Genomic DNA, 26,306 nt, shown 5'->3' with positions numbered 1-26,306 from the left:
CTCCTGTGGAGGATGTGTGAAGAGGTATGGGGGCCCCAGGGAGCATCTGATAAGCTTTGGCTGAGGCTTTTCAAAGAAGGTGCATTACCTCTGGATCTTGCAGGGTGAGTAGGAGCTTGCCAGGTAGAGAAGAAGCAAAGAGGATTCCATTTGGACAGAAGAACATTCTGTGCAAGGCCACAGGGCTGTGTAAAAGAAAGTGATATGGTTGGGGAATAAGGACGTCGAGTGTGCCTGGAGTGTAGTGTGTTTTTTAACAAGGGCGCTAAGAGTTGGGGGACATGGAAAAGGGACAGTGGTGAGGAGGGAGGCTGGGCCAGGTTTTGGAAGCCCCCAGCCCAAGTCTCAGAAACTTCTACTTTTGCAGGGGGACAGTGGTGGGGGGTCACACAGGGAATAACAATATATATATTTCCACTTATGTAAAATTAAATATGGGTTCATAAAGATAGAATGGGCAGCAGGGCACCATGATTTAGGGTGACTCTCATTGTACGTATTTACAAAATATGATAGCTATTGGTGAGTTTTTGTTTTTAACAATTTAAAAGGCAATTGTATGAAACCACGTGAACAATGTCCTTGGTTAAACATTACACACTTTGTGGCTAAAAATTACATTTAAAAGCCTAATGTTCAAACAGTTACATTGTTCAGGAAGTCCTACTCATTCTCAATGAATAACAGTAAATGTGAAGGCATGATTTTAACCATGCTAATTGGAGTATGCCTTTATAATTTCAGTTCTGCCCGATAATGGCTGGTCTTATCAGTGCCATTCGTGTGCTATCCTTGCTCAAATAAAATCCATGTCCTCACCTTGCCCCACACAGCCTTATAGGAGCTGCCTCCACTCCCACCCCCTACCTTCTAACTGTCTCACCTCATGTCCTTCATCTCTCTCTCTGTCTGTTCCTGCTATTCCTCACATATCTCAAGGACACTTGTGCCCCAGGACCTTTGCACTTGCTATTCCCTCTCCCTGAAACAATTTGCCCCCAGATATCCACATAGCTCATTCCCTCATGCCCTTCAAATCTCGGCTCAAATGTCCCTTTCTCAGTGAGTCTTTTCTGATTCATTTATTTTAAATTACTATGCCTACTCCCCCTCCCACCCCCAGCACTCTCTAGCCTTCTTTCCTGTTCTCTTCTTATCCTTCATAGCGCTTACTGCCTCCAACATGTTACATGCATTGCTTATTTATTTGGAAAATTAATAGTTGACTGTCATCTCACTTGAATGTAAGCTACACAAGGGAAGTGAATTCTAATTTCCTTGTTTGCTGTTATAGCCCAGCACTTAGAGCAGTCGTTGGCACTTACTAGGCACCAAATTCGTATTTGAGAATGAGTGAAAGAGGGCAGCAGATGGAGAATGGCTTGAGGCAGGCAAGGTTAACGACAGAAACACCAGCTAGAGAACTGTCTCAAGCCAAAGACAAAGGGACTTGTGCCCAGCCTTAATGATCAACTGTGCATGTCTTCTGTCATACTCTGCAAATGATGTTGAAATCTGTCATTTTTCAATTTCTCACTACTTTGTCTTGATTCTTTAGCAGATCCAAAGCTCCATGAGAGTGGAGGCTTGGCATGTTCATCTCCAGTTTTTTCCACAGTGCCTGGCATTTACATGATATTAAATGTGAAGCACTCGACAAATGTTCAGTACTTCATTAATGATGTTATTACTGAACTTAATTTGACTAAGTGAATTTCAGAGTAAATTATGTTCCTGGAATCTAATCTATATTCTCATGCTGTTGTACTAAGTAGAGTTAATTTTGTTCTATTACAAAACTAATATCCATGGTCATGATAGAAAATTTAGAAATTAGGGAAAGTTGAAAAAAATGAAAAAGCCTTAGTTCTACCACCTGTAAAGAATGACTAGAATTTTAATCTTTAAATTTTTTCGCAGATGGCTTTTTAACATAATTATAATAATTGTGTATTTACAATCTTTTGCACACTGCTTTCCTCCACTTTATTAGCGCACATGTTGTCCTTTGCTATAAACTTTTGAAAAGCATTCTTTTAAATAAGTGTAGACTAAATAAGTAGCTGTACCATAGCTTACTTAACATAACAAATATTTGATATTTACAATACAGTATTACCTCACTTATCGCAGGTATTATGTTTTAGACACGCCTGCGAAGTAGGAACCTTACATTTATTCTACACTCTTAAACCTACGTAACTTTAACAACATACATATACACTACTGCAAAATCCTCCGATATAGTGAAAAATCTGCGATAAATGATTAAATATAATATTTTTTAAAATCCTGTGATATAGTGAGGCTGCGGTAAGTGAACCGCGATATAGAGAGGGACTACTGTATTCCCAATTTCCTCTTATTGCAAAGATCATGTGCTACTGTGAAGACTTATCGCCTGTTGATTGTCTGGTCATCTACCCCCAGACCTTCTGTGTCTCAGTCTTATTATCTGTAGGATGGACATAATGAGAAAAAGAGGATTAAGATAAATGAATTCAGGAAACAGTGACGTGCACCTAGGTGTTCCGTAAACATCAGGTGGTTTGGAATTGAAACCTTTGAAACTTGTGGAGTGTTGATAGCTACATCATGGTGTTGTTCCCTGGCTGCAGGCTGCACCTGATGCAGGTGGACTCAGTCCAGCGCTGGATGGAGGACCTGAAGCTCATGACCGAGTGCGAGTGCATGTGTGTCCTGCAGGCAAAGCCCATCAGCCTAGAGGAGGACGCACAAGGTGACCTCATCCTGGCGGGCGGCCCTGGCCCTGGAGACCCTCTGCAGCTGTTGCTCAAGCGAGGCTGGGTCATCAGCACCGAGCTGCGCAGGATCGGGCAGAAGCTGGCCCAGGACCGCTGGGCGCGAGTCCACAGCATGAGTGTGCGCCTGACCTGCCACGCCCGCTCCATGGTCAGTGAGTACAGTGCTGTCAGCAGGAGCTGCTCACAGGAGATGGGCCAGGTCAGTTGCCCCAGGCTGGGCATGGCGGGTATGCCTTTGTGAAGAATGGGTCTAAATTGTGTGGTATTTGAACTCTTCCTGCCCCAGAGACCTCCTTCCTCTTCTAGTAAAGCAGGGAAGACAGTACGGACCTTACTGAGTATGTACTCTGTGCTAGGAATTGCCCTGGGCCTTTTACACACATCTCATTCAACCGGCACAACCTCTGAAGCAGATACAACCACTAAGGCAATGGTTACGTGTGCCCACTTTAATGCCAGACTGCCTGGGTTCAAAGGTCGGCTTTGCTGTGTGACCCTGGCAAGTTACTTAACTTCTTGTGCCCTAGTTCTGTCATCCTAATGGGTATAATGATAGTGTTTATTTCATAGAACTGTTGGGAGGACTGAGTTATTACATGCAGAACATGAAGAATAGCTGATGAAAACTATTAAAATATTAGCTAGTATTATTGCCCTCACTTTATAGATGAGGAAACAGAAACTCAGAGAGCCTAAGTAACTTGCCCCAAGTTATACAATATATGGTATAAGCAGAATCCAACCTAAATTTTTCTGATTCCAAAGCCCATGACTTTGAATCTTCTTCTCCAAGCCAAAAGTGAACCATTGAAAACCTCCATTGTTATTTTTCTTTCCTCTGGCATTTACTTTCCACCTTAGTGCTTTACCCCTTCTTTGCTTCACTTTGCAGATAGTAACTTCTATTCATGCTTTGACGCCCAACCCAAATGCCCCTTCCTCTCTGAAGCTTCCCAGATTCCCAGGCATTCATAACTAATTGCTCAGTGTCCCATTCTGAGCTCCCCAAGCAGCTGATGATGATCCCTTTTGCCATATCATGCTGTGTCTTAATTTATGTGCCTCTTTCCCAAATCAGATGATTTGATTCTCCACCTTTATGCTGCAGAGGGCCCAGTGCAGCAGTTGGTCTTCAGCCGATGCTCATTGAATTGAATAAAATCGATCTGTTTTTCTACAGATTGAGAAGCTGCTAATGGAGAAATGCTCAGAGCTCTCAGCAATCACCGAGAGGTAAATCTAGATGCTGGGTAATTTGAACAGGGTCTGCTGACCTGTCCTCGGGCAGTGGAAGGAGCTGGCATCTTCTCCCAGAGGAAGAGTGGGAGTGGGGGGCCTGGTGGTGGTCTGGGAGTTTCCTTCTGCTGACTTCTATCTATCAGCAATATTGAAAGACTCCCTTGGGATTTTGGCCCCATTTTCAGGCCCTAGGGAGAATGTAAAAGACAGAGGAGAGGTTTGGGCTTGGGAAGAAAGGATTCTTATGGGTTGGTAATAAGGAATAGGTTTCCCACAGCTTGGGGAAGCCCCCCTGACCTCTGAAGTCAAGGCCAGGTGAAAGCAGACACTCACACCTTATCCTCACATACACACAGACAAGGATTTCTCAGACACTTACTTGCTCATACGCAAATATATAAACACACACTCATGCAATCACAGAAATACACTCACGCCCTCTTCTCTGTTTCTCACACATACACATACATCGTTTACACTCAGACACAGACACACACTCAACCTCACATTTACACGCACCCAGTTATATGTTGACACACTCCCTCACCTCTTCTAGCTGCCATGCCCTGGAGAAAAAATCTGGAACTTGGCATATTGTACCCCACCATGAGGCCTTTGGTCTTTCAGTGTGGAACATTCTCAGGCCATAGGGATAAATTTGAGGCTAATCCCCAGAAGGTTTTGCTGTCTGGGGTGGAAATCCTCAAGGTTCCTTTCTACACACTGTAGGGAGCTATTCCTTACACCCTCGGAATGAGCACTGGCATGGCTAGCACTCCAGCACCCTTCCTCAGTACCCCCATCCCTAGACCCTGGCTGCGATGATGGCCCATTCTCTCAGGAAGAAGCCCAAATGTAGGATCTGGCTGCTTTCTGGTGGTCTTTCTGCCTGGTGACACGGACTGTTAACTCCCATCCCAGGCCAGCACTTACCCGAACACCAGGAGACCCAGGGATGAGCCATCCATGGAATGTTACGTCTCGGCTCCCCAGGAGGTGATGTGTTCTCCCCAGGACACCCGCACCGTGACCAGGCCTGTGGCAGGCCCACACTCGGCCCTTCCCACACTCTGGCCTGGCCGTCCACCTGTTGCAGTAGCCCACCCCGTGTGTTATTTCCACAGGTGCCTCCAGGTTGAGAATGAGCATGTCCTGAAGTCAATGAAGGCCTGTGTGAGTGAGACCCTGAGCACGCTGGGACAGCACTTTGGCCAGCTGTTGGAGCTGGCCTTGACCCGGGAGGTGCAGGTCAGTGCAGGCTGGGCCGCAGAGGGGGAAGCGTGGGCAGAGACACGGGGCCAGGCTGGCGGCATCTCCTAAGTGGCTTTTCTTGGGAGACATCCTCCTTAGACGACCCAATCCAGCACATGAGAGACAGCCTTGCCAGGGCTGAGCAAAGGCTTCTCAAGCAGTTAGCTGCAGCCCAGAGAGAGAAGAGACTTACCCACGGTCACACAGCACGGCAGTGGCAGAGTCTGACATTGTTCAATTGCATGTTCAGAATTGCCTCACCCTATGTCTTCTATGTTGAGTTCCTGTTTACAGTGCATACATGAGATATTTATTGTCCTAAAAGACTAAAGAAAACAAGCTGATGCTGGAAGTCATGGCAGTAGAGAAGAAACTAGAAAGATCATATAGTCTAGCCCTGGCCTCTAGGCAGTCTTGAGTTTGGTTACAGAAGGAGTGAGGGTATTGAGCCTGACAGATCTACTTTTGACCTGCGGTCCACCATTGGACCTTGGTCAAGTTCCTCAATCTCTTAGCCCCATTTCCCTCATTTATCAAGTGCAATCCTTTGCCAGAAGGAAAGTGAGAAGACTAAGCAAACAACATATGGAAAATGCTTAGCACATAGTATGGGTTAAATTCATATTATTTTCCTCTCCTGCCTTTTTCTATTTTAAAAGACTTCCAGAAAAGCGGATTCCAGAAGGTTTTCATTATAAAAGGTATTTACATGTTATTTATAGTTGCAGAAATACTGTGTTACATATTTGCCATTCTTTTCCCACCACCAAATAAAAGCCTTCTACAAATAACACATCAGTTTCCATGTCGGTTTTTCTCCAAACTCTCTCCCGAGGCCAGACTCTGCTTTCTCTCTTTCCCGTGTCTGGCTCCTTTTGCACAGGCCCAGACCCTTCTGGCCTGGCTCACCTGCTGGTCTGCACAGCTGGCTCCACACATTCTCACCCTCCCGACCCAGAAGACTCTGCGAAGGCCACTCTCCCTGTCTTGAGAATCTGGGACCAGGGAAAGGAAGGGCCAAGGCTGGGGTGCTGGGGCTGGCATTTAGAGCTGATGAGCCAATGCTGTCACATGTAGGGGCAGACAGAGGGTGAAGCTGGGGTCAGTATCCCAAAATGAATCATTAAGTCTCAGAGGGACCCAGTGGAACATGGGGGCCAAAATGGGTGAAGAAGTCAAAGGGGTGATGAGTGAGGATCTTGCAGTTAGTGGTGAGGAGGTGGGGGAGCCTGGAGGAATGCTTGAGCAGGGGCACCGGGCTGCTGACTCTTTTTATGCCATTTTTGTGTTCTGTTCTCTGGAAAGACCAGGTTCAAATACAAGGGCTGAAATGGAAGAGTTATGTCACATTATAAACAGAAGGCAGCTGGATTTGGAAGTAGCCATCAGCTTTTTTACCAGGGGGCAAAGGGTAGGGTGTCTTTTTGATGCTCTAGATCATAGAATCCTGAGAAAAGCTCCCTGGGCTGCAAAAAGCCTACTTGGGCCTTTTGGACTATGTGTCTAGTTTCTTTTAAAAGGTATCCACACATTAATAGTATTTCTTCACTGAACTATAGCTTTCATAGACAAGGATTTTGGTGTGTTTCGTTCATGGATATATACGTGTTTACTAGAACAGCACCTGGCATACAGTAGGCACTGAATAAAATTTTACTAATGAATAAATATTAAGCAGCATATCTAAAACTTACATAGTCACAGATATTTTATTCTTAAAAAGCAATTATTCCCTTATTCTGGGATGCTGGTGTTTTAGAAAATGCAATATGGGAACTACTTTTTTTTGCACCATGGAGCCACATAGGTTCCCCACTTCCCATCCCCACCCCCCCAAAACACATGGTAGAACAGTGCTTACAATGAGACCAGTGATCATCTGGCGCTCCGCCGCACTGGCCTGGTCCATCCTGGAATGTTATGTCCAGTTCCAGACCCCAGATGTATCATTGGCAATGATTGTGCTCAGAGGTTCCTAAAAGTCTGGGTTAGGGTTGATGATCAACATATGTGGGGAATAGGTGGAGGAGCAGGGGGTGTCTGAAGGCTGGACACTCTGCTACCTCTAAAGTTCTGTGCTTAGGAACCTTAAAGGCATGAAGGACCTCAGCCAGTGGAGCACATTTATGACATTCCATACAGAAAGGAGTTTGTGAAGCAACAGGACTGCCCCACAATAGTAGGGCCGCCTTAGGAAGCCTCCACCACGGAGATGGGCAAGTCACGCCCAGAGGGCATCGGTAGTGGATGGAGGTTAGACTGAGGGGCTTGCAAGGGTTCTTCCAATCTTGATAGCATGCAGTTCTATGAATGTGGGCATTGTGGGCACTGAGCATGGCGTGTGGAGGCACATCAGGCTTCCAATCCTGGCTGTGCTACTTACTCGATATGCAAACTTGGGTAAGTTATTTCTCTGATCTTCAGTTCCTCACCTATACAGTGGCTTACACATAAGTATTTGGTGGCACTCTTCAGAGTTGTCACTGACTCATTCAAAGCTTTGCTAAAAAAACTCATAATCACCTAATACATTGTTTATTAAGATAATTTAACTACTTGGTGGGAATGGAAAAATTTAAGGCTTAAATGTTAGGTGTCACCAATGGGAAATTAATGAACATTGATAATTAGTCTATATGGGGATAAAGGATTAGCCATGTGGGAGGTAAGGGGAGAAGACTTGACTTATAAAAACTGACTTACTTGAAAATGACTTCTCGGAGACTCTCTATTGAATCCCTGACTCAGCTTCATGTGGATAGATGTTATATTCACTCATCCATTTATTCCATCAATCCATTTTTTTTTAAAAGTAACACCTTTATGCTACTAAAACTGACCTGGGAATGTATTTTTGGCCCTGTGGCTAAGTGAGCTTGTTAAAACTTGGTCTCACAGTTAAATTTCCTTTCCATGGCCCAGGCATGACAATCTCAGGCCTCACCTGAGGGACAAACATCTCCCTGTGACAAAGGTCAAACCCGAGGGACACTGCCTAAGAAAAGAGGGGCAGGCACCAAGCTGAACATACTCAGTTCCTTCTTTCAGACTCACTAACCAGCCCTACCCTCTCAGCATGGGGAATGGAGGGCTAGGGAGTGAAGGAAGCCAGGAGAGATGGTGTTGCTGAAACCCCAACCTAGGAAAGGGGAGAACTGCAAGTACTGCTCCTTGCTTGTTCACCGTCCTTGTCCCATTACCTTACTGGCTTTATCCAGTAGGCTGTGCCGAGGCAGGAGTGTGGCTGGGGCCCTTGGAGGAGGAGGTTGGCTGCCTGCAGAGCAACCCTTTTCCACCTTTATGAAGCCATTTCCCCGAATAACAACTCCTACTCCTTTGTAGATTCTTCTGGAATCACAGTGGGCAATTTCGACTTTGCTCCCAGCAGGCTCGGAAATGACTCACTATATTACGTTCATTAAATTAACTGTAAGGAGGTTTTGTAACTAAAGCTCAAAATTGCTTTCCCATTTTATTCCCCGCTCTCAGAATTTGCTCAGCTCGGTTGTCTAAAGTAAGTAATTAGAGACTGCGATGTGATTAAATGGCAACACAAAGATAATCCAAACATAATTGCCAGATGAGAAATATAAAGATGTCCCAAAATTTAATATAGTCTCCTATCTCATTTTAAAGTTCCCTTGGAGAAAATGAAGTAAAGGAAAAAAAAATGGAATCCCTTTACTTTTAGGAATAACTCAAAGTCCCAAATTTTTTGGTTAATTCAATTCTCTTCCAACTTTCTTATTCTGCTCATCTCAGCCGGGAGGGTCTCATCCCAGTGTGTGCGGGGAGTCATGTTCCCTTGGGCAGGTATGAACAGTCCAGGCTGTCTCTAGCAGCAGGAAGGGGGCCTTCAGGGAGGCTCAATTGCTCTTTCCCCACCTTCCTTGAAAGGGCCCAGGAGTAAGTATATTGCATACACAGTCTAATCACAGCACTACCTCTACTTACAGAAAGTTATAATGGGCTAATCCTCAATTTCTAGAGCAGGGACTCCAGGCCACATGTTGTCCCAGGACTCCATCCTTGTAGCCACAGTCCTTACAGACACTCATCTGTACCCAGGAGAAAGAGGGTGGGCCAATACCGTCTTGGCTGTGGCTGCAGCAGGTTGTCAGTTTATTTCACTTGGATTTGTGAACATACAAAGATTTATGAACATACAAGTCTTTATGAACATACATACCCTGGTGGAAAGCATCCATCATCAGTTAATTGTGGTATGATGTTTACCATATATGGGAGAAAAATGTCTCCTTTTTCTTAGAGGGCCTTTGGTAATTTTTCATCTTCCTGCAAAGTAAGGCACTCTGTCCCTTCCAGTGCTTTCAACAGTTCTTAATTTCTAGCTCCTTTGTAGATGTTGTGTTTCTGCCAGTCCAAGATGCATTGATTTGAACTCCTTGAAGTGACTCAGGCCAGTGGTCTTCAAACCACTTCAGATGTACTGTGCTCTCCAGGTTCACAAAGATTTCCTGGGAGAAATGCAAGTAGGTCCAGTTTTAAGGAAATTAATTTCCAGATCTTCCATTTTCATTTGTTTTTTCCTTCTGAAATGATCTTCCCAATACTACACAGAATTTTTTTATAGTCCTTCTATTACTTTCCAAAAGAAAGGCATCCTCATGACATCCTAGATCTTACAGTGCATTGCCTGGCTGTGCAGAAACCTTGGAATGTGAGTGGGGAGACCGAACAAAGGAGAACCTTCATTTATGAACCATAATACCCTTAGGCATCCATGAGTTGTTTTACACATATTTGTGTTGAAAAATGGACTAGAAATTATGTATTTTGCCCAGTGTGGGGATTTTCTGAAGTTCAGAAATATGGGAGAGAGAGAGAGAGAGAGAGAGAGAGAGAGAGAGAGAGAGAGAGAGAGAGAGAATATGTGTGTGTGTGTGTGTGTGTGTGTGTGTGTGTGTGAGAGGGGAAGTTATAAAAGTTTCTAGTTTATCTTATCCTTCTCACCTCCATCTCATCTCAAATTGTTCATGGCTCCTGAGGGACATTCTCTTTAAATAAAACAAAGAGAGCACTGGTAGAACATTGAACCCTAAAAATAGTTTTTTGGGGGGCACATGATTAAATGCAAGTGAGTTTTTCAGGTATATTTCATAGTCAGTCTTATGTCAATAGCTGTAAAGAAAAGTATCTTGGCAAAGCCAAAGACTCTAAAGGTTAATGAGACTGACTCCTTTAAATGTAACTGGAATATTTTTGAGAACAACCAAAGTTTCGAGATATATTGGTTAAAATCCACAGAGACAAGTTTTACATGATTTCTTTCTTGGAATTGGTATGTATTACTTAAGCAAGAAGTTAAAGCCTATTTTGTTAAAACATGAAATATTTATAGTAATTTCTACTTCCTGTTAACAAAAGATAAAATTAACTGCTAGCAGCTAGACTAATTAGTTTAAACAGTGAATACTTTTTGCCTTCTTTAAATACATGAAGTTTGGTCATGAGAGCTACTAAATATAATCGAATGCTTTCTGATATTTTTATTCTCAGATCTTGTTTAATTGTTCTGTAAAATGAACACCAGAGTTTAATACATATACACATCTATTTACTGAAGGAATATAGTGCTTTTTAAATCATATTTCTAGTTTTATAATTAATTTACAATGTTAGCTACATGTTACTTTGGATTATTAAAAATTTAGTAAATGGTTTTATTTTGGCTTTATAACATATACAAATAAATCAAACTTTATTTTAGGTCTGCATTATTTTAATATTGACAGTTTTTAATATTTTCCCTTAGAGAATGATTTCCATTAATTACTGTCAGTGTTTTTGTTTTTTTAAGCATTTTTTGACTGAAACACATATCAAAACATTTTTTAGTTAAAAATGAAGTCAAGTGTTTATTGAGAGAAAATTAAGTTGATTTGGCTGATTGGCTTGACTAAAAGAACTGTCTTTGCCAACTAGTTTATAGGATGGGTATTTTTCACAACTTAAATAAGCAAAAGGTATAGCTTTAAGGTTTTGGTAAAACATTTTTGGAACACAGAAAAATATTTGATTTAAAAAATTGTATTGGCAATAAAATTAATAATATTTTGACTTTCCCTATCCTTTCTGAGTAATTTGGATAACCCCAAAGTTCTCTAAGTGAAAGAGTAGTGGGTATAATTAATAGTTACTTGATAAGCCTTGGTAAAGGCTTATTTTTGGGTTTCTTCCCAGATATTGAGATAGTGAATAAATGACTTTAATGATTGGGTAACAAATGCTTTTGCATTTCAATTGGTTTCCAATTCTTTGCTTTTACCACTGTAAAGGAGGACTGATTAAGAAGAGTTATCTACTAGCAGATTATTAAAAATAGTGTTTGATCATAGATCGCTATGTGATTATATAACTAAGAATGTGCTCAAAGGGTTGAATAACTTGGCTGTGCAAGTTGGCTATATAATAACTCCCATTCCTCTCTATAGATTTATGGGAGCAAGATTTTTCAGGGATCACACCTAAAAATATAGCATTAAGTCAATATTCAATCGTGGCTATGTGGATGAATTAGAAAATCTTAAAATAATAAAAAGATTCATTCATCTTGTTAAGAGGTCTATTTGTAATATTTTAGTTTTTATGATTTATAATTATTTATTAAATTTATGATCTATATTATTCTGACCATTTGTACTGATTATAATTCTAATGGTAATGCAACCAAGAAGAGATTATTTTTAAACACTGTGAGTTTTATAATCAGAGGAAATAAAATAAAATCTCCCAAATTTTGATGTTAAATGATAAGGATGATCAATAAGATATTTTAAAACTTAAATGTATAACATTAAGATAAAATTCTGAGGGAGAATTGGGATGGAAATATAAATATAAGGATGAAAAGAAAAAATGCAAATTGTTCAAACGTTGAAGAGATATTTCATGTAGCTTTAAATAATGATGATGGTATCAGCTTGTTTTGATACCTAGATTTCGTTGAACATATCTGCAAGAGTGATGCCATAGTTATATTTTATGTCGATATTTCTAATCTGCTGGAAATTGCATCCTGTCCAACATTGTTTTTAAAATCTGTGATGAAAAATATTACCTGTCAAATTAAAAATGTGCAAGGGGTCATATATTAAAAATAATTCTTTTAGGGCTTAATGAGAAAAAACACTTGACTAGGATACGCAGGCACTCTGGTTCCCCCTCATGAGAGCTATTGTCTCTGCCCCTTGCTGGGGAGTTGCTTAGGCCTCCAGGGAGGGTGTTTCCTTGGGATACTCCTGAGGTCTGGCCCCTTAGGGGCCTCCCGAGCCCCTTTGTCATGTGCCTCTCAGACACCTTTCCATCTCCTTTGAATATTTTAGCCTTGAGTAACATTTCTTTCTGCTACATCTTAAAAAAAATTTTTTCACTAATGAATTCTGCCTCCAGCGGCCTCTTGCCTCCTGTTACTCCCCTATTCTTTTCAGGGAGACTCAGCTGAATTTCTGAGTTTACCCTCCGTCTCATGTGGGTTTTTTCCCTTCTCTAAATCATGAGCACTAGTTGATGGATTGGATGGGTTTTCCCATTTGGACTTCTCTTTCTTTTCTGGCACATTCTTTTGCTTTTCAAAAAAAATAAACAAAAAGCAAAAATCAAACAAACTCTTCTATATTTGGGGATTTGCCTTATTGAGAAAAATGAAATCAATTAAGGTCCAGGTCTGTCCCAGAATTTCAGTTTTAAGAGATGTTATCCACATTTGCCTCCCTAAATTAGATATTCCCACCCAGGAGATATTTTCCCATTAAACCAACAGCTAATCCAAGCCTGGATTGAGTTATTATTTTGTCTCTCTCCTCTTGAGTAGGTCCCATCTTTCTGTGTCTTTCCTCAGAGTCCTAATTCATGCATTTCTCCTATATGTTCTCTTAGGATAGAGGCAATACTGTATCCACATTTTCAAAACGTTTCACCTGGAAATTTGTCTAGTAATCCCTTGAATATTTCATAATGATCTCTTTAGTTTTTCTTGTGTTCCAGAGCTCCATTAATGCATAACAAACAACCCCAACGACAATCACTTTTATTTGATCTCACAATTTTAAGAGTCAAGGATCTGGGCAGAGCTTGGCTGAGTGAGTCTTGTGTTCCATGAGGCATCAACAGAGGTGACTTGGTGGTATTTGTCTGGCAGATGGTTTGGAGAGTCTTAGAAAGCTTTGCCTCATGTGTGGTATTTTGGAGGGGATGGCTGGAAAGCTGGTCTCAGCTGAGAGTATTGATTGGGATCCTACACATGGCTTCCCCAGCATGACAGTCTCAGGTTAAGAGACTTCTTACGTGGTAACTCAGGACTCTGAAAAGAACATTCCAAGGAGTCTGCATGGCAGCTTCAAGGCTTTTTTATGACCTAGCCTTGGATTTCCTAGAATATCACTTCTGCCGGCACTGGCTTCTTTTGGTCACTGAGGCCATTCCAGATTGAAAAGGAGGGAAATTAGAACCCATGTCTCCGTGGGAGGAATAACAAAGCGTTTGTGACCATCTTTAGCATACTGCACTGTGTCAAATCAGCCATATTTAGGTGATCCTTTCGCACAGCTGGGCTGCCTCACTTCAGTTTGTAACGAAGTTTGGATGAGACTTTTGAGGGCCCTTTTCCAGCTCCGACATCTTACAATACTTAGGGCCTTGACCATTTCAGAGGAGCTTTTGAACTCATGTCTTTCCAACTATGTCTGACTATGGGTTCTCTGGATCTGAAGCTTCAGGAAGAGGCTTCATAATGTTTTTTCTGGCTCCTTCTGAGAAACTCATTCCAGGCTGCTGTTTGCGAATTTACCTCTCTTGATAAATATCACTGGGCAGCAGTCTTTCTTTCTGATTGAAAAACAATTAAAAACTTATCCTCATTTTCTAATTTCTTATTTAGAGCAGTCAAATTGCATGCATCTCTTTAACTCTCTCTCACCCCTTTCTCCTGCTTTTCAGTATCTCATTGTTGTGTCTCACACCTGCATAATCTATCTTTTAAGAAAATCTATCTGTTATTCAGCCTAATCAGTTTATTTTCCTTCATTTTGTTCCCATTCTTTTAACGCTCTTTTCATGATTAGGGTGAAGCACATTTCTGAAACTTATCCAATTCCTCATTGACTTCCTGAAAAAACTTGACTTTAGGGACTGTGTAAGTTTAAAGCTGACACCAAGATAAAATTTGGTAAGAAGTGCCCGTGAAGGCTAGAGAGGAGGAAGCAGGAGCAGGGGTAGGAAACCACACTGTAGGTCTGACAACTGAGAAAGAAAAGGAACAAGGGAGAATTGAGTACAAAGAGACTCGGCATTTTCAAGTCAAAGTCACCCGTTAGAGAAGTGCCCTGTGCTGTGGTCAGTCACAGCTGGGAGTAGCTCAGGGGAAGTATGGCCTTGGCAAGACACAGCACCTGGGACTATGAACTCTGCCCCCTGCAGCAGGAGCAGCAGGAGCAGCAGGAGCCCAGGCCCCCAGAGAGCAGAGCACTGTAGATGCTTCTGGAAGGCAGGATGGAGAACCACTCTCCAATTTGGCGAAAGCTGCTAGGGAGGCTGGATAACCTCTTTGCCCTGTTACTTTCATCTCTACTGGTCCAGCCGAGGTCCTGTTGACTTTGAAGGCAAAGGATTCACTAACTTTTGAAAACAGGAATTTGGATTCACACAGTTAAGGTCCAACTTCACTATGTACCACATGTCGGATTTCTGTGTCTCAGTTTCCCCAATTTGTAATGAAGTTTGAACAAGACTTCTGAGGGCACTTCCTGCTCCAGTATCTTATGCTACTCAGGGTCTTGACCATTTCAGGGGAGCCTTTGAGCTCATGTCTTTCCAAGTTTGTACCCATGAAAAAAACGCTAACTACTTTTCATTGTCAGAGAACTGATTCACTGAGACACATCTGGGGAGTAATTACAGTAATGTGCACATAAATATTAAAAGAAATTATTCTCAGAAGTAAATTGTCTAATAGTAGCGGGTGAATGCAAAAGACATTGGGTTTGAATTGTTTAATGTAATGCTAATTTGCTTCAAGTACAAACACTAATCAGGAACATTAAGTAATTATCATTTAGGTACAGGACCCCAGTATATGAAATCTGCATTTTCATGTGAGCATTAGTATCACTTATTTAACTGCTTACGGTAACAACGGGGAAGGATTCTAAGAAATACGCTCATTACAGAGATTTGTGGTGACAAATCTTGATTATTAATTTTACCTTTTGTTGAATATGTTACGAGAGGCATCTATCAAGTCCTAGGGGATAATTTTTATATTTAATTTAATTTGATTAAATACACATTTAATCTTAGTGCGGAGAATCCTGTGAGTTTGAATAAAGAAGAAAAAGGGGAGGGTCATTTATCTGGAGCCTCAAACCCCCTTAATTTTAATCATTTTACAAATGGGAAAACTGAGGCCTAGGGAGTTTATCGCAATTGCTCAAAATTGCAAAATAATAACTGCTAACAATTTTATTTTACTTCTCAGTGCTAAGTACCTTTAAAAGTCCTTTATATGTATTGACCTTAATAGATGGGTACAATCACCATAGAGATACAAACTGTTATTTCCACCATTTTGGAGATGAGGACACTGAGGCCCATAGGGCTAAGTTACTTGCTCTAGGGCACGTGGACAGAAGTGGCAGAACCAGAATTTGAACTCAGGCAATTTGAGTCTGAAGTGGATGCTTTTACCACACATATGCTTCCTCATCAACATACTGTGTTAAAAAAAAGGCAAGCTGGGACTAGAACTCAGATCTCCTCATTCCCATTTAAATATCTTTTAACTAATACCAGAGTGAATTAAAAATAAATACACTTAATATTTCAAAATAAACATAGCAAGTGAAAGTGCAAAAGTGGTCACTCAGAGAACCCACCTCTGAACTCTTTCATTTTTTAAACAAGATTTTATTGATTTAGTTTCATAGAGAGGAGAAGGGATGGAGAAAAACTGGGAGAGAAATGTTGATGTGACAGAGAAACATTGACCGGTTTGCCCCTCGTTGGCACCCTGACTGTGATTGGGGAACGAACCCGCAACCTAGGAATGTGCCCTAACCGAGAATCGAACCAATGACCTTTTGCTTTGTGGGATGGGGCCCAACCCACTGAGCCACACTGGTCAGGTCAAGATCTTACTCTCTTGCATGAGGCCCCCACAGACACCTGCCCCCAATCTCCTCTCAAGAAGCTAGCATTAATTAGTAAGTAGAAATTATTTATAATCAATGAGTAACATGCTTTAAAGCAAATGGCTAATTATGAAGTGAAAAGCTTTTTCTCAGAAATAAGCTAAACTCTTCTAGAAATAATTTTCTTGCCTTCTTGATAAATTTTTCAGGTGCTTTTCTTTCCAGGCCTCCCTGGGTCCTGTGTTTAGTATTCTCAGCCCTCTCAACACTAGCCTTGGATCCCTTTGCCTTGATATTCACTGAGTTTACCAACTTTTGGACAGGACTCCCGTGTCCCTATTTTGGCCTAGCTAGAAACCCCATGCAAGTGACCCCAAGCAATAAGCCACTGTAGCGTGCTGCTTTTGACTGGACCCCTTAACCCATTACTCTGCTGGAGATCCCTGGTGGCTAGTACCATCCAAACTAAGAAACTTCTTTGGTCACGGTTGTAGCTGCTTTTCAGCCTGATGGTTGGTTTATTTAACTGATGGTTTCTGTTCTCTCAGGAGTCAGTAGCACAACATAATGGCACTTGCTGAGACCATCAATGTTGAGAGCTGATTTTCTGAGCCACCAATGCTAGATATGTTTGTCGTCCATGCTGTGGGGGTTTGAAATGATCCTATATTTCTGAAATGCAGCTCTGACTTGGTGCTGCCTTATGTCATTCCCAAAGTAAGAACCTCATCACCCCCACAGTAGGATGATGGATGGGACAGGATTATAGATTCCAGGGAGCTCTTATGAGCATAGACCCATCGATATTTTGTTAAGGAAGTTCACTGAACAGAAGGTACATGGGGGTGAGTAACCATCAAACTTTGCTCTCTTTTCTTAGGCACTCGTGAGAAAAATTGATGCCTCGGACAACATCTATACCACGGAATCCACCACAGGAAACCTGTTTAGCCTGACCCAGGAGGGGGCTCCCTTGTGCCGCATAATAGCCAAGGTGAGCTTCATGGTTAGGGACCGAGAGTGACAGGCCTGCGGAGAGTGTGAGAAAGCTAGTTTGGCTCAGGAAGTTGCCTGGCTGTAGCATTTGCTTGCTGTGTGACCTTGGAAGAGTTACCTTCCCGCTCTGGGCCTTGGTGTCTGTATCTTTAATAGTGGCTTGCCCCTCTGACTCCTTCCCTACTTGATGTCTTAGTGCCCTCAGACCCTCTACCATCTTTCTTCATGTCAGATGTCTGTTATAAATATCAAACCTCTTCCCTCACCTCCACAGTCCTACCAAACCCAAACTGAAAATATGCCCAACTCAAGTTGTTCGCCGGATCCAAAAAATGTCTGCAGCCACTCCAATACTGTACTGCATAAGGGGAAGACATGATTGGAAACAGTGTGGTTTTCAGCCATTACAATGGGAGTTATAATGCATTAGCTTCATGACCAATTTGCCCGTGCACTTGAGGTCCAAACATTTAGGGCAAATATAGGCAATTGGTACCCTTAGGACCTCTTGAAAAATGAGATCATACTGGGGATAGAACCAGTGGTCTAATTGGAAGCAAAGTAATGTCCTTCAATAGACTTAAGATATCAGTCACAGGAAGGTGCTCCAGCTCAGTGGTTCCCAGTCCTGTCTCTGCTTGGAAAACACAGATCCTTTTGCCCCACCCCAGACTTACCAAGGTCCAGGGTAAGACTGAGAATCTACGTTTTCACAAGCTCCACAGGTGATTCAGAGTCATGGCCTGACTCTCAGAATCCCTGATCTAAGCCCTTAAGGAAATCTAGAAGAGTAGGTAAATGCTTATTAACCCTGGTTAGGGGAGAAGTAAATTCTATAAAACAGCAATAGCTGACATTTGAGTATTGCTGTCCACTCTACTGAATGCCTTACATACAATATTTCTTTTTAATCACAAAACCATCCTATGAAGTAGGTATCTTGTTGTTCCCACTTGAAGTTAAAGAAATGGCTTAAGGAACTTGCTCAGGGTCCCACAACTGTTACAGCATGGAGTCAGAATTAGCACTCAAATCTCTTTAATTTAGAGTTCATAGTCCTGAAGTCTACAGTGGTGACTTCTGGTTCAATCGCTGGCATTTGAGGTTCTTGGACCAAAGTGTGACTCAGAAGTTCTGAACTCTACACAATTGAGTCACTGGGGAGATTTAAGAATGTTCTGATTCAGATTTAATTGGTCTGAAATAGGATCTGGGGTGGACATTTTAGCATTCAGCATGAATCTAATGTACTTCTTGGGTTGGAAACCACTATCTCTTAGACAGTGATTTAGATATGATTTTACTTGGAAAGTTTGAGGATTTGTTGGGGCAAAGGAGAGAGAATAGCATCAGATCTGTCCTCTCTCAGGCTTCTGTGACTCAGTTGTTCAGCTTGGTCTAGAGTTTTGACCCTTCAGAAGCCTACTCAGTGCTGTGGGGACAGAACGCTGCTCCAGCCTGGGGCTGGAACTGACTCAGCGTCAGTTTAATGATTAACTTCAAACAGAAATAAGCTGACTTTCTTTTGAAATGAGGACTATTTTCTCCTTTCAAAATGAATTGCAATGCAAATAGGTTTGGAATCCACGTATGGATCTGAGGCATGGAAGAAGCAGGGACTCTTCCGAAGGGCACTGGGGGGCCTGGAAGGACTTTATGCTTTGGAAAGAACATGCCTTAAACATTTCCTGGGAAGGGAAGTTCACTAGAGCTCTTCTTCTGTACTGGGCCCTGGGCACTCCAAGCTCTATCTCCACATGCTATAGGTGACTCCTCCTGCCTGCCTACACTTTCAAAAAAGCAGAGAAGGATCTAAGCTGAGGATGGCTTTAGTCTCCTCTAGGGACCAGGACTTAACACTGGTTAAATATTGATCCCAAACATGTCCAGTGTTAAGAAAGCAGGGGGCAAAGGCCTGGGCTGGGATCTGCTTCTCAGCTATTTAACTGCCCTCAACACAAAAACTTGCCCTAGGCTCTCAAGAACTATGACCAGTAGTTGTTAAAGATTTGGATGGTCCTTTGAGCGTGGACATGAACCACAGCACACCAGAGCCTGCCCGAGAGGATATTAACAGATACTAGGCCCTGTACTAGGCACTATCCATACAGTTATATCTTGTCTACAGACATGTCTCTGAGATGTGTATCTGTGACCCTGTTTTATTCAAAAAGGACACCAGGACTCAGTGGTTGAATACCTGAAGCAGCTGACATTTGAAACCATATTTGTCCAGCTCTGGAGTCAAGTTGTTTTGTTTTTGTTTTTGTTTTTTTCTATTTTACCAGCTCAATTGGCTAAGAAAGTCAGAGTACCTCTCTTTCCAGGCAAAGCTCCTGCCACAACAATTCTGTCTCCATTATAAACAGGATTTCCTCTTTCTCTGCTCTGTGTGCACCTTGGGAGGCTGGCCGTGGGAGGCATGGCAGGAGTAGGGAAGAAGTGGGAGAGCCTGAGCTTTCTAAAGCTACAAGCCCTCAGCCTTTATGCTGATGGCGGTGGAAGCTGTGGGAAAGAAAGAAAAAAAATAAACATTTATCTAGCACTTCCTGTGTGCCAGTCAGTGCTCTAAGGATTTTCTATGTAATACCCTATCTAAACCTCATCCCAGTCCTCTGTGATAGATGGTATCTGCCTGTGTTGTAGAGGTCAGGGAGCTGAGACAGTGAGAAGGTCACGGAGCGAGCAAGGGACGGAGCTGGAATTGGAGCCTGGCTGTTGGGCAGCAAAGGCCATGCTCTTGGTTACTATTTTCAATTGTCTCTCGGCAGCGCCCCCTCTTCCTCTTCCTTTTCCTTGTCATCCTTTTCCTCCCTTTGCCCATTTCCCATCTTCCACTTCCTTCATTATTTACTGAGTCCTTCAAGCACTATATTAAGCTTTCCATTCATTATATTAATAATCTTGTAATGTATTCTAATTACAATTCCCATTTTTGAGATGAGGAAACAGAGGCTCAGAAAGAAACTCATATACATTTAGTGGAATTTATCTGGATTTATACATTTATCTGGGATTTTAACCAGATTTGCTGACTCCAGAAACTTAATTTCTACTTTCTCATGTGTCTAGTCCTTGGGAAAGAGTAGACAGAAAACAGAAGCAGAGAGAAGACTGCCTGATGACTCCCTTCTAGTCAAGAAGAGAGTGAGACTTGTTTCTCCAGCGGAATCGCTATGTGTGGGTTTCCAGTCCTGCCAGTGACCAAGGGGCCAGAAATCCCTGGTATGCCCTGCACAGGATTCTCACTGTCTATGCTCAGGAAATGTGCCCACCGTTGCAACAAATGTGGGGCGTCTCCCCTGGTGGCCTTCTCCACCCACCTCATTGGAGCCCAATGTGATCTGTCTTTGCGTCTTACATCCCCCCCGAGCTGCCTTCGGGAGATGATTTGACAGCTTGTCTGAGGTCCATCATCTCAGCTTCTTGGGTTCCTCTGCAAGCCAAGGAGCAAGCCCAGTCTTCTCTGTGGTGATGGGAGCAAAGGCCCGCCCCTTTCTGAGTGCAAAGCACAGACAACTCCCCTGTGCTCTGTCGAAATTACCCTGCACCCCAGCTCCTCTATGATTCTTCCCACTGCTAGTCTACACACACACCCCACAGCTTTGATAGCTTATCTCAAGTCTGTCTGAATAATGCATACCATATACAGCTGGGCTGTGAGCCCGGAGCTTTCTATAAAATTAAATAAGCTCCAGCCAACAGTGCGATTCTGCTAGCTCAGGCGATTCCTGGCTCTACGTGTAGATGAGTGCTGCTCCTGGGTCCTCGATGGGGACTTCATGGTGGTCCCCGTCACTAATCCATCTCACGTCCTCACCATCTCATTCCTCCCCAACCCTCCCACATATTCCAATGCTTGGGACACCTTTCCTGAGGGCCTGAGACACTCTTCTAACCAGGAAATCTTCCGTAGCCTGACTGTTCCATGGCTGTCCATAACTGGTGCTAGGCCCTTGTACAAAGATAAACTCAGTTACTCTCCCAAAGGCTCAGACATGGAGCTATCATGACCCCATTTATGGGTCCAAGTTCACCAGCAGAAGGACTGGGGTTTGAAGTGGAATCCCCTTAGTTTAGGTTCAGAATTTCCCCCCCTTCCTCTCCCAGTAACTAAAAATGCTAAGAAGGCTATTTTTCACAGGCTTGGAAAAGGTTGTAATGAGAATCCAATGCAAATGGGTACAGAGGCTTAAATATAGTTTGCTGGGCTCAGTGCTTCCTGAGCCAAAGCAAGGCTGCCACATTGATCCTGGCTCGCGGCCCGTGTCCTCTGGCACCGTTTCTTCATTGGCTGTTACAGATGTAAATGATCTATACCTATCTATCTATAATTTATCTATAATATCTATCTATCATGTACATCCAAAAATAATATTTATATAATATATATGATTAAATAGAAATACAGACATATATAAATATACATACATATGTAAACACACATGTGAATATTTACATCTGGAGGGAGGTCATTGATGACCAGCAGCTGGCTGTTTCCTTTCTTCTCCCTTTAAAGAGTAATTTGATTTTCCTCCAGTGACCCTCTGAGTAAGGTCTTTGTGTAGAACCCTTATTGGATGTCCCAGAAGCTGTGGGAGAACAGGAAGGGAGAAATGAAGACTTGCAGAGCAAGGAATCAGAGGGGATGTCTTATCCCATAGCAGAGCAGGTTTTTATCAGTGTGATCACATGCGTCTAAAATTGGAGTGCTTCCCTTTGACCTTTATACAATTCCCATTTCAGATAATGTCAGGAGTGCCTGCTCTGTGTCCCTGTAAACTTGTACCCATACTCCTTTCACTGCATCTTTACCCAGATTTCTTCCTGCTTTAAAAATGATTTGCCTTCCCATGACTACCTGTCCGTCAGACCGTGAGCTCAGTATGGATGGGGACTAGGTCGTTGTGCTTGGTGCCCAGCACAGTGTCTGTCACGTAACAAACCATTAATACTTTCGGCCACTTGAATGACTTTACCAGTCTTAAGACGTGCCTCTTTCTCACCAAATGAGCTACCTCAAAAGGAGGTGGGAATATAAAAGTTAAGGATCGCTCTTAGGTGATTATAAAATGTCAGAAATAATGAACTCCCCCGGAGTCTGATGTTTTCATCTTGGCCCCTGCAGTGGTAGGCCACGAACTCTGAGGATGAAAGGGCCGCTGAGCCCATCTTTGCGGGGTGCTGGGAAAGGATGACGTAGGATGACTCATTTCAATGAGTCTGTGTGGGAAGTTTTGACAAGTGAAAGGTGTTGCCATGGACCACTCTCACAAAAGGAAAAGTACAAGCTCACATTCAAGAGTCGGGCTGATTGGCCCTAAAGATTGTTGCTTTTTCTTTCTTTTACAAACAGGACTGAAGGAGTTAAAACAGGGATAATGTGGATTTGGGGTAAATTATTTCACCCATCTGGATTTCAGGTTTTTCCATTACAAAATGGGAATAAATTATAGTATTGATATAACCAAAACTCCTCTTGTGCCGTGGTGGTTGGGGAGGGTCTGAGAAGTAGTGGGTGCTTGCTGGCAGAGCAAGAACTGGCACTGGGCATATGGGCTTTGGTTCTCTTCTCCTGCTTCAGACTTACTTCTAGAACCTATTTCAGATGACCGTAGGCTTGCTTGGTAGGGGCTGCTGGAGGGAGTTACCAGGTGTCTGGGGGCAGTGCTGCATGGCGTTGAGCCTGGCCCTAGCAAACGCCTGCCCTGGCCCCTGGCACTTCAGCCCCAGGGCATTTGGGGACTCCCATCTCCAATTTGGACTAATAAGGCGACATTATTTCTGGAGCATGCATGTGAGAATAAGATTTTGTGTGTGTGTGTGTGTGTGTGTGTGTGTGTGTGTGTGTTTGTGTCTGTGTGTGGGTAGGTAGGTGGGTGAGTGTAGGAGAGGAAAAATTCTTGTTTTTCTACTACCTTCCCAGGTTTTCTGGCTAGTGTTCTGCAAACTGGACTGACAAAAGACAGATTAACAAGAGAAAAACAAACAGAAATTTATTAGCACTGACACATGGGAACACTCAGAGATGAGTAATTCAAAGAGTTGGTTAGAACTTGGGCTCATATGGAAACTTAGCAAAGCAACAATGCATTTTTTAGAGAAGTCACAAGACAAAGAAAAAGGACCTTGAGGCTCTGGAGCAGCAAATAGCAGGAAGGCAAATCTACGGGAAACTAATAGTATGGCTCAAGGCTGGTAGTGAAGTTGGTCACGGAGTGTCCTGTGATGTCATCTCCAGGCTGATAAGGGTCTGGAGTGGTTTCTGGTGATTAGGAGAGAGGAGAGGGGGACAACTCTGTAAATGTATGTTCTGCTTGTAGGCAAATAGGAGGATGGCATCGATCTTCTCTTGTATTTGCTTCTTCCTAATTGCCTTCAAGTTCAAAATAATCCTTATGCCACAACGACGTATTGTGGGGTGCCATATTCTGCCACCCTACAGACCCCAAAGGGCATCTGCTGAGTGAGGGATGTCAATCATTTTTGAGTCAGCCTCAGGAAAGTTCACCTAATGAGGTCCCGTGACATTTTCTTTTTCTTGGCAGGAGGGTGGGGTCGTAGCACTCTTCAAGGTCTGCCGGCAGGACAGTTTCCGGTGTTTGTACCCCCAGGCGCTCCGCACGCTGGCCTCCATCTGTTGTGTGGAAGAGGGTGTCCACCAGCTGGAGAAGGTAAGCAGGCAGCTGGCTGGGTGGGGCCTGAGGCCCCTGAGCCAGGTGTGGAGATGGGGTCTCTGTATGAAGCAAGTCCCCTGAGTCCCTCCCTTCCTGATGCATCCTTCAGATGGGGCTGCTGGAGTCTTGACTATGGGAGTTCATGAAGATGTGAAGGGAACAGGGACTAAGGAGGGTACAAAGGGACACTCAGCCCTTCCTGTGTGGAGTGGCCAACAGCGTCTGGTTAGGTGGAACAGAACTGAGGCAGGAAGTCGAGTGGGAAGGGGTATCCAGGTACAGGGTGGTTGATTTTTCACTCATGGCAAGACCCCAGCAGAAGAAGGAGGATCCAGCTTCTCAGGGAACAGAATGGGCAAGAGCAGGGTAGGCACTGGGTGCTTTGGAAAGCAGGTGTGGCTCCACCAAGACTAGAGACTAGACAGCTTGGGAAAGATGAAGTGAAGCCGATGTCCAAACATAAGCTGGGTCAACATGGCACAGGGTTGAGCGGGGTTAGAGTGAAGGTTGTGATTCAATAGGTCAAGGTACCTCAGCTCCAGACCAACTTCAGGCAATGGGACCAATTCCAGCCATAGCACTCACCCCAGTTAGTAGGACTGAGGCTGCACCTCCACCGGGGCCTGAGTGGGTCTGAGCCTGAGAGGGGTCTGCAGGGCTGTAGCCAGGAGGGCTGGGGAACCTAGGACTGACTTTGGGGGCAAGTTTCAAGGAAAGATGCTAACATTTTTTATGGAGGAGAGGTAGAAAGGCCTGGTATGTCCTGGTGACAGTTGCAGAGCTTGCAGGGTTAGGGGCAGGTATCTTGAGTCTGTCCCTGAGACTGGTCTCAATGGGGGTGGGACAAGCAAATTTTGGTCTGGCCTCCTAGGCAGACCATTCTGCTTCTTTCCAGATGTACTCAGATTATGGGACAGGTTCACAGGATCATGGGCTCAGAGATACTCTTAGCTATGGATGAAGGACAGATGGGGAATCTGCTCAGTTTATAGGTGAGAAGACTGTGTCTCAGAATGGGAAGTAATTTGTCCAAGGTCAAACAGCAAGGTGGAGGAGGATGAGTGCCAGCTCTCTGGACAGAGTGCCCCTTCCCACAGGGTTGGAAGCCTTTGTACGTGTGTGCCTGTTTACTTGGCTAAGTGGAGCAGGAGGCGATGGTGAGAGAGACAGACAGGATCCATGGAGGAAATGCGTCAAGAATACCCAGCCTCACATGCTCAATATTCCTCTCTTCTGTTATAAAGTCTTACCTTGGACGGTGGAAAAATGGCCAGATGGGGTTTGTTTCTCATCTTCTTTCATGTTGGTTGGCCGGATGAGAGGGGAAAATAAAAGTGACTAGAATCATCAATCCTCCAAAAGCAGTGGGTTTCTTGGCTACAAAAGTTTGCAAAGCAGCAGGAAATTTTCAATCTGGTGGAAAAAAACCCCCAAACAGCAGGGGTTTTTGTTTAGAGCTGAAACCCTGTAAAAGAAGGCTGGAAGCTGGAGGCAATTTTTTTTTTTTTTTTTGTATTGCCTTCCTGATGCTGCTCCAAAACCAGAATGTATCTTTACCAGGCCAGGTGGGCCATCAGGCTGGGGAGTCAGACCCTGCTCTGCAGAGCAAGAGGTCAAACTGAGCCTCGGTCAATTTAAGTGACCTGCCTAACATCACGTAGTGAGTTTTGGAGTCAGACTTTGGACCTGGTCAGCCTGAGTCTAATGCCCAGTCCACCTCACCGCCTTGCTGGTTTGATATTCTCAGAGCACCGAAAAAGTCTCTTCTCTGTAGCAAAACTCCGGACCACCTTGTTGCTCCTGGCCAATGTCCAAACCGCCCTCCTCCACCTCACCCCCAACTGGCATAGGAGAAGGTATCCCTATCCGGGCACTCCGCTCTCCAGGTCAGATTTCTTTCCATACACAAGCAACTCTCATTCCCACTCTGTGCCTGGCAGAGGGGACATTTCAGGAGTGTCGCACAAGTGGGAGTGAGAGTTGTTTGAGAAGAGCCCCCGTGTGGTCAGGAACAGGAACTACATGTCCAGCAGCTGTAGAGCTTGCAAAGTGACTCCATAAGCATTCTTATTTTATTTGATGTTAGCCTCACTGTGCAAACATCCCCATTGCACCAATGAAGAAATCCAGGCATAGAGAGGTTAAATGACTTGTTGCATAAAATTGCACAGCTTGTAATTCATTCATTCAGCAAATGTTTATTGACTATCTGCTGTTTGCCAGGCACGGTT

The 26,306-nt window shown here is 43.5% G+C and overlaps 1 protein-coding gene across 2 annotated transcripts in view; it reads left to right on the top strand.

Annotated features, from left to right (window-relative positions):
* INSC (INSC spindle orientation adaptor protein) overlaps positions 1-26,306 on the top strand; it is a 118,480-nt gene that overhangs the window by 52,713 nt on the left and 39,461 nt on the right. For both annotated transcript variants that reach the window (XM_090267640.1, XM_090267641.1), the window contains exons 3-7: positions 2,619-2,964; positions 3,946-3,998; positions 5,129-5,252; positions 17,283-17,396; positions 23,947-24,072. In XM_090267640.1, coding sequence (XP_090123766.1) covers positions 2,619-2,964; positions 3,946-3,998; positions 5,129-5,252; positions 17,283-17,396; positions 23,947-24,072 — 763 coding nt within the window. The remainder of the gene's footprint in view (positions 1-2,618; positions 2,965-3,945; positions 3,999-5,128; positions 5,253-17,282; positions 17,397-23,946; positions 24,073-26,306) is intronic.

This window comes from Furipterus horrens, unplaced genomic scaffold (genome assembly GCF_987537825.1).
Source record: "Furipterus horrens unplaced genomic scaffold, mFurHor1.1.pri manual_scaffold_2, whole genome shotgun sequence".
Taxonomy (NCBI): domain Eukaryota; kingdom Metazoa; phylum Chordata; class Mammalia; order Chiroptera; family Furipteridae; genus Furipterus; species Furipterus horrens.
This window is presented reverse-complemented; position numbering and strand designations above follow the sequence as displayed.